Here is a 9,103-nt window from a genome sequence, read left to right as displayed (position 1 = left end):
GTGATATTTATCTGTCTTCGCAGCTTGGTTGATCCAATGAAGAATAGAGGGGAAGAAATGGAAAACTAAAGGGATCCACACTACCAGAACTTAGCAGGACTGTGTGGGGTTCTCTTGACTGCAGATCAAGAGATCAAAGTAGAGGCAAGGGTTTGGGGATAGCAAGCCGGACAAAAGAGGAGTATAAAGCAGACAGGGGTTGTTTTGGAGGATGCTAGCTAGTTGATCAAGTAGGGGAGAGAGAGAGACCATGTGACTGGTTCTCTTCTTTAATGGGGGATCCAGGAGGTGGGTGTTGACGGTGCCAACCTCCTGGCCCACCTTCCCGTTAGTCCAACCCAAAAACAATCCTATTGGTTGCCTATAGGAGTGGGAGGTTGCCTAAAGGAGTGGTCAATATTGAAATCTAATACCTTACTCGAGGAAGACATCTGGGTAGGTGTGAAACCTTGGCGTCAGGATGCTTCATTGAAGTGTTGATGAGAGCTGGCCATCCCATTGTAAACCAAATGTCCATTTGGCAGGAAATACCCAAAGTAGAACAAAGCATGGATGTGTTGTACGTGATCACAACTAGATCTGCAATGGGGGCTGTCTCTTCTCAAAGCTGTTGTTTCTTACTGCTCACAATAATGGAGGTGTGTGCTCCTTCACCAGGCTGTTAACTGTGTAACTGAAGGCTTGTGCAGGCACCTTCTATGTGTTGCATCACAACAGGTGACTTGGAATGTACAGTTCTCTGAGCCTATGTATGTGTGTGCACAGTCCATTGTGTGTAGCAATAAATATAAGTCCATAAAGCAAACATCAAGTTCATTCTCTAACAATATTTACAGTGGGTAACATACGAACAATGGGGATGGACTGAGGTCAGATGCTCTATTCTTTCAGATAGTCAGAAAGTAAATTAGAAGTAATTTGGAAAGTCTAGAAAGTAAATCAAGGAGGCAGGTAAGAGAGGGCAGATGTTATTTATTTATTTATTTTTGAGTTTTTCATTCTGCTGTCCTCGAAGCGGGCTCAGGGTGGTTCACAAAAGCCAAGTTAAAACACAATAAATAAGCAATCTCTTCTATTTCTCTCCCCATTTATCCTGCACTTAACTCAAATTGTAAGCTTTCTTGGCATGTAATGCCTGAATGAAAAAAGGCATTATGTAGTAATATAAGTATTATTTATTATGATGGTGCTGTTTGTGAATTTGTATTTACAAGAAACAATGAAGGCAAATTTGATTACACCATCAGTTCTGTTGTCACAGTCCTGAATGCAAAATCTTTTATGTTGCTCTGTCATCTTCTATGATGAACAATTAAGTGGGATGTTCAGTGGGAGAGCCAGTTTCGTGTAGTGGTTAAGAGCAGTGAACTCTAATTTGGGAAACCGGGTTTGGTTCCCCACTCCTCCACATGTGGACTGACTTGGGTCAGTCACAGTTCTTTCAGAGCTGTTCTCTCACAAGCAGTTCTCTCAGAGCTCTCTCAGCCCTGCCTATCTCACAGGGTGTCTGTTGTGGGGAGAGGAAGGGTAGGCGATTGTAAGGCACTCTGAGACGCCTTTGGGTAGTGAAAAGTGGGGTATAAAAACCAACTCTTCTTCTTCACACAAGAAGCTGCCTTATACTGAGGGAGACTGGTGATCTGTCAAGGTCAGCATTGTTTACTTTGAATGGTAGTGGGTCTCAGGTAGGGGTCTTCCATGTTAACTACTGCATGTTAACTGGAAGATGCCAGGGATTGAACCTGGGTCCTTCTGCATGCAAAACACATGCTTTGCCACTGAGTCATGGCCCCGCCCAGACTGATCAAGCTTCCATTTGGCGAATACCTTATTTATAAAAATCTAAATTAAATAATAAGTAGATTTCATCCACGACACTCTAATGAAAATGTCTAGTAGCCTTCTCACTTATGATTAAGAGTTAGAGAAAGCTATAATGAAGCCATACTAATAAACCCACAAATGGTGCAGGAGCAAATATGTTTTCATAAAGCACTACAAGGAGCTCATGTACCTAGTTAACCACATGTGCCTGAGAACACAGAAAGTGCAATACCCTGAGAGTGCCTCGAGCATACTGTAGCTGCCTTATACTGAATGAGACTATTAAACCAGCTGGTTCAGTATATTGTATTCTGACTGGCAGCAGCTTTGCAGAGTCCCCCACCTATTTTGGTACAATGCACAGAATGCTTTTGATTATACACAAATGTTAAATTGTAATAATAGGAAGCAAGCAGTGGTAATGTAAAACTTTAAGCAGAGATTCTCAGGTGGTATACAAATGAGTGTGAATATAGAGATGTAAAACTAAGCGATAACAATTCCATTACAATATGAATATTGTCGTCAACATTTAACCATTTTCCAAAGCTTGGAAAGCTGGCAAAAGTTACCAGTGAAATCCAAGATGGTCTGTGCCTCCAGAACACCTGTTTTCCAATGTTGACCTTACCATTAATTGTCTGCATGCAAGACTGATACCACAGCATGTTAATGTGTTAATTTTTCTTAACAAAAATCAATCGCACAGCTGATTATATATAAGAATATACGTATACGGGCTGGATAGTTTGTTGATGTTTAATTATTTTCATACATTTTTGACAAAGAGTTGCTTTCTTAAATGAAAATTGCATCCCTAGTGAATGGACAGTTGGGTATGGTGGAGGCTTTCTTACCTTCTAATAGCCTTCTGCTCTCTTTAGAAAAATTTGGCAAAACAAAATCCAGCAGCAAAGTATGGGGATTTTTAATCTAGACACACAATAATATGTAGGGCTATAGCTTGTTTCCCTTTAACAATGCAACGTGATGCTTTAAAATGTCTAGGTAAGAAAATATGGTAGTTTTTCTGGGCAGTTTGTTCTTCCAGATAGAAAGTTTGTTTTTATTTTGCAAATTCACTTTATACTGATAGTACAGTTTTCAGTGATTTCTTAGAACTAGAAATGTCTTCTTTGGGGACTGTAAAAAAATAATTCAAGTATCTGAGATGTGAGAATTACATCCTGCTCACCTGCTGTGGAAGGGTTAACATGTCTGCTGTATTTATAGATGATATTTAGTCATTAAAATTCCAGAAGCTGGGTTTTTTTGTTTGTAGTTATTCAAAAAGTCTAAAGTACTCCTGGTGTGTTTTCAGGATCTGATAATTTGTTCATGCATTTCATTAACACTTTCTCCATGAAGGGTTTTTCTACTGACGATCAAAAGGCAATCAGCCTCTCTTCATTTCTGTTTGGATTAGTTCATAAGCATGTTCCTGCATGATGTTATAATCAGTATAAAGCCAAGGAATAAGAGTGCATTGGCCCAAATATTGAATGAGAAATGTAGCTATTTGGTTCACTTTTAGGGTTGTAAAAAAAATTAGAATATTTTTAAAGTATTAATATTTTTGTAGAAGAAATTGCAAGTAGATAAATAGGTACCGCTTCGGTCGGAAGGTAACAGCGTTCTGTGCGCCTTGGTGTCTAGTCATGCTGGCTACATGACTACGGAAATGTCTCTGGACAGCGCTGGCTCTTTGGCTTGGAAACGGAGATGAGCACCGCATCCCTAGAGTCGGATTCGACTGGCTTTCGAGCAAGGGAAACCTTTACCTTTACCTAGTCCTGTTTTTACTTAATTCAGGATTGCTTTTAGGAGCCTTTTCACTCTTCTTTGAGACTAGTTCAGTGCCTGTTGAAAAAGGAATCATAGTTGTTGCTTAGGAAGGAGGCTTAGTATACTGTAAAAGTAGCTCCTTAGTACATAAACTGTCTATTGTTTTATTTATTCAACTATTTGTATGTTGCTTTCTTCACCAAAAGGACCCAAAACCCCTTATAACAAAAATAAAAAACAACAAATATAAATAAAATATGAACAGAACACCCTATTACAGTCTTGGATTCACGAGGTGCCTGATCCAGGGCACAAAACTCAATCCATGGGCTAAGAGCCAAAGAACCACGAACTCTTTGGATTCTGCCTCTGACCTTGCCCAAGCTTTATACCTGCATTGAGGAGAGTGAAGGAAATGTTCAGCAAAAACATTACAGCTAGCAGTGATATTCCTTCCAGTTGTTTCCTCCTGGCCCTCTAACTCTCTTCCACATACTAGGCTGATGATACCTCACTATGGTTAGAGTTGCATATTAGTAACCCAGAGTCGGGCTTAGCCTTAAAGGTCTTGATGTGTCTGGAGTCTGTTGGGATGTGGACTTAAAGGTCTTGATGTGTCTGGAGTCTTGATGAGTCTGGAGTCTGTTGGGATGTGGTAGAGAGCATATGTTTTCCAGGTGTTCCCATCAGCACTGGGAGGTTCATGGCTTGTGTCCAGAGTGGGCACTGGGTGTTGGGGTCAGCTGACTACACAGGGTGCAGTAGTTGTGGTTGGTGCATGGTATTAACAACATTGACTCACCTGCTGCCTCATGTCTTGGGCCTTCAGCTGTAGCGTCACAATGTCCACAGTTATTGCTCTTAATGGAATAACAAGAATCTGTTGGAACAAGCATCCCTAGCAACCATATCTGTGGTTTGAACAAAGTGAAAATGTTTAAATACAGATTAAATACTCATTTAGATCACCTCTTTAAAATACTAAAGACTTCTGATCCAAAAGGCTGAGGGACTTGGGAATATTCAGTCTGGAGAAGAGGAAGTTGAGGGGGGACATGAACATAAGAACATAAGAGACGCCAATTTGGATCAGGCCAAAGGCCCATCCAGTCCAACACTCTGTGTCACTCCCACTGTTGACCCCCCCCAAGCACCAAGAAGACAGAGAATCACTTGCCCCACCGGAGTCCCGATCTAGACCTTGTGGCTAATAGCCACTGATGGACCTCTGCTCCATATGCTTATCTAATTCCCTTTTGAAGCCGTCCATGCTTGTAGCCGCCACCACTTCCTGTGGCAGTGAATTCCATGTGTTAATCACTCTTTGGGTGAAGAAGTACTTCCTTTTATCCGTTCTAACCCGACCGCTCAGCAATTTCATGGAGTGCCCACGAGTTCTTGTATTGTGAGAAAGGGAGAAGTTCTCTTGACATATTTGAAGGGCTGTCACTTAGAGGAGGGCAGGAAGCTGTTCCTTTTGGCAGCAAAGGATAGGACTCACAATAATTGGTTTAAATTAAGGGTGGGAAGGTACCTGCTGGGTATTAGGAAAAACTTTTTTACAGTAAGAGTTGTGCAACAGTGGAGTCAGCTACCTAGGGAGGTGGTGACCTCCCCCTCACTGGCAGTCTTTAAGCAGCGGCTGGAGCAATACTTGTCAGGGATGCAGTAGGCCAGTAGTGGTGAACCTATGGCACGGGTGCCAGAGGTGGCACTCAGAGCCCTCTCTGTGAGTACACGTGCCATCGTCCCAGCCAGGCCCAGACCATCATTAAAGTGTTGAATTCTCTGCCAAATAATTTTAAGTATATGAAAGAAAGCATTTGGGATTGCTTTCCTTACTTTGTTTGGATCATCTTAAGTTAATGTATGAGTTGTTTTTTCTAAAGTAAAACCACAGTATTCAGGTTAAATTGCCGTGTTGGCACTTTGCGATAAATAAGTGGGTTTTGGGTCGCAGTTTGAGCACTCGGTCTCTAAAAGGTTCTCCATCACTGCAGTAGGCTGATCCTGCACTGAGCACGGGGTTGGATTAGATGGCCTGTATGGCCCCTTCCAACTCTGTGATTCTATATCTGAATGAATTAGCATAACATTTCCACGTTGATATGCAGAGCATTGCTTATAGAAGCTTTACTAAAACGAATAGCTTTTTGATCTCTTGTACTAACACTTTAAAGATCACAGGTTTGTAATACATAATATCAGGTACCAAACCAAAGCTGGGCTATAAATTCTTCTAAGAGCACAGGACCATGTCAGACACTATTTTTCGGTCCCTATTAACTTTATTGTACTCTTTAGGCATTTGAGGCATGTGATGAAGGCAACAAAGGATACTTAAACAGAGAGGACTACAAGGTTGCTGTAGTGATGCTGTTTGGCTATAAGCCCTCAAAGGTACAGTTTATTTTCTTTCACCTATATATCACACTGACTTTTTATTAAGCAAATCATATAAGCCTTGATTTCTCTAATATTAACAATGCATTTTGAAGAGTCTCAGTTATTTTGATCTCATACATATCTATACATAAAGATTTGAAGCCAAAAATTGCCTTTTGTTACCATGAGGTGTCGCTGTTAAAACATTTTTCTTACAAATTCGGATCTAGGAAGTAAAAGCTGATTTGGTGTGATATTTTCTAGCTCTTTTAGTAGTAATTCTTAAGTATGCAAATCAAACCTGATTTTCCTCCAAGATTGTTGTAGTTATTGTAATAGAGTGGAAGAGTCTAGAGTGAACGAGTTGCCGGTTGCAGCCACTTAATCCACCTTTTTCAAAATAAAATGATCAGCAAAATTATATTTTTATTTTCAAGTTTACTGTTTGGCTTTCTGTAGATAAAGATATGAGACATACTGCAATTCACAAACATGTATAGTAATATGATTAAAAGTAGAGAAGTTGTTAAAGCGTTATGACTAGTGTCTGAGCAGAAAAGCTCCCCTTGCAAATTTGGATTAATTTTTTGCAGTCTCAGAAAGAATGCATGTGAACGTGGTTAAGTCGACTTTCACGAAATTTCAGTTGCTGTACCTGCCACCTAGATAGCAATGACCACTTCGGGAAAAAGGCAGGTATAGATACAGTTTGTGTAGTTGTGTATCACACCACATTGGGTTGTACACAATATGCCCTTGAATGCACATTCTGATGTACATTCCGTCAGCAGCAATGCAGTCAGGTACAAAAGATTGCACTTGGGCATGAATCCCAGTGGGCACCTGATTGTGAATGATATGCCAGCTGTGGGTGATATGCCAGCTCTGTGTTGTTATCAATGGAACGTGCATCAACTTTTCCATTCTAGCTGGCTGTCACTTGGCAGAATCTCCTCTTCTCTGGTGGCTCTGTGGACCCACTGGGCAAGATTGTGCCAAGATATGGCTAACCTGGCAGAGGCTCCATGGGGAGCCGTAATGCAAGGACGTGGCTATCACCTGGTGGCAAGCCAGTTGCCCTGAACAGTATAGCAGGATAGATTCAGAAGCGTAAAAGGTAACGGTAAAGGTTCCCTTGCTGGAAAGCCAGTCGAATCCAACTCTAGGGTTGCGGTGCTCATCTCCGTTTCAAAGCCGAAGAGCCAGAGCTGTCCGAAGACATTTCCGTGGTCATGTGGCCGGCATGACTAAACACCAAGGTGCATGGAATGCTGTTACCTTCCCACTGAAGGGGTACCTATTTATCTACTTGCAATTTCTTGCTTTCGAACTGCTAGCTTGGCAGGATTTCAGAAGCGTGTGTGGACACAAAAGCTCAAACCTTGAAACAAACTTAGTTGGTCTTAAAGGTGCCACTGGACTCAAACTTTAGTATAGCAGGATGTTATCTGAGAGTGCTTTGGGGAACTAGCACGCAAGAGACTCTGGAAAGGGCAAGGGTCATGCTCTCTTGGCCTTTGTCAGCACAAATTAGTTTGCGTACAGCTTAAAAGATATAATTGAGCTCAGAAGGACATGGGTCCTCTCTGGTCAAAGCTTCACACCCTCCTGCCCTTTGTAGCCCAGACTGAACTGAAGCAAGAGAGGGGACTCTTGCTTTCCTTCAGCCTACCTTCCTGTGTGCTCCAGGTGTGGGCCATGCCTGCACACTGCTTTGTTCTGGCAACATGTTTAGCAGCATGAGAACAGCATACATATGAGGCCTTCATTTCCCACAGGTTTTGGGAGACTGGGGGGGGGAGCATTAAATCTGCTTACTGTATATAGACTTCAGAAGAAGCCTCAGTCAGTGATAATGTTCAACAAATGTCGTCTCACAAATTTTTACAACCACCCAGTAAGCCAGGTCAGTGTTATTATTTCAGATAATAAGCTTGCTTGGCAGTGCAGTCTGAAACGGAGTTATACCATTCCAAGTCCATTTAAGTAAATGGGCTTAGAATGGTGTAACTTTGCTTAGGATTGTATTCTAAGACTTTCCTAGTGAGTTCATAGCAGGACTGAGATCTAAACTGGAGACAACCCAGTTCATAGTCTAGCTGCATGGCTGCTACCGGCACAGTGAAAGGTGAAGTTGGTGACTGTTGTTAACGTTTTCCTATAAAAAGCCTTTATAACTTGCTTTTTATTAGGCCTGCTGCTTGCTTTTTATTAGGCACCTCTTACATTCTAAAGCAGCCTCATTCTTTCTGAATAGTTTTGAAGAAATACTTTTGTTTCAGGGTGTGTTCTGGCGCATTAAAGAATCACTGTTTAGATCCTAATTCTTAGGAAACTAATACACTTCAGCAAGCTGTCAGATTTTAATGGGGCTGTTTACTTAAGTGATTTTTACTGGTTATTTTTGGAGAAATGTCTTTTAAGTCAGCTACTCTTGGTATATGATCTAGCCAAAGTTAAAGATTGTGTTTGTGACATTTAGGCATCTGAGGCAAGTTAAAGACAGTTCTTTATGAGACTATCCAAAATGATTTTGGTGACTCTGCTTATGTACATATTCTGATTTAAAAGCAATTCTTTGTTAGAATGTTCTAATTACATTGCAGACTCTATTTATGTACAAATAAAAAGTGAAAATGCAATGTGCTTGCTTCAGTTTGTTCTCTGATGGTGTCATTTTCTTTTCTTTTAGATGGAAGTAGATTCTGTCATGGCCTCTGTGCAGCAAAGCCAATTGGGTACTATGCAAACTTATTTTCTGTCTTTTTAAAAGTAGTCATAAAACCTAAAAATTGAAACAATAGGATTTGAAAGCAAGTGTTTTGTGATGACCTGTGTTTTAAACAAATATCTCAAACTGAACTTGGAATAAAAATACTGGTCATGTTAATTACTAAATACAGTAAAAGCCTATCGGGCATCGGCTTAGAGATATCCATTTGTAAATTTTGTGTTAAAAATGATACTTCTGAGCATTGCAAGTACAAAGTACTTTCATCTGTGGGGATCTAGTGGTGCTCTCATTCAAGAAACTGGTCCCATGTCGTCGTCGTCCCCCCCCCCCAGCTAGACAACAGGAAGTAAAGAATTCTAACTTTAAGCCAGAATA

The 9,103-nt window shown here is 40.9% G+C and overlaps 1 protein-coding gene across 1 annotated transcript in view; it reads left to right on the top strand.

Moving 5' to 3' along the window:
* The window catches only part of EFCAB11 (EF-hand calcium binding domain 11), an 88,576-nt gene that overhangs the window by 1,382 nt on the left and 78,091 nt on the right, over nt 1-9,103 (top strand). The window contains exons 2-3 of the mRNA XM_015423260.1: nt 5,914-6,009; nt 8,687-8,732. Coding sequence (XP_015278746.1) covers nt 5,983-6,009; nt 8,687-8,732 — 73 coding nt within the window. The 5' untranslated portion in view covers nt 5,914-5,982. The remainder of the gene's footprint in view (nt 1-5,913; nt 6,010-8,686; nt 8,733-9,103) is intronic.

The sequence above is a fragment of the Gekko japonicus genome, unplaced genomic scaffold, assembly GCF_001447785.1.
Source record: "Gekko japonicus isolate JY-2015 unplaced genomic scaffold, Gekko_japonicus_V1.1 scaffold952, whole genome shotgun sequence".
NCBI classification, from domain to species: Eukaryota; Metazoa; Chordata; class Lepidosauria; order Squamata; family Gekkonidae; genus Gekko; species Gekko japonicus.
The sequence above is the reverse complement of the archived record's forward strand: the minus strand, read 5'-3'. Positions and strand labels throughout refer to the sequence as shown.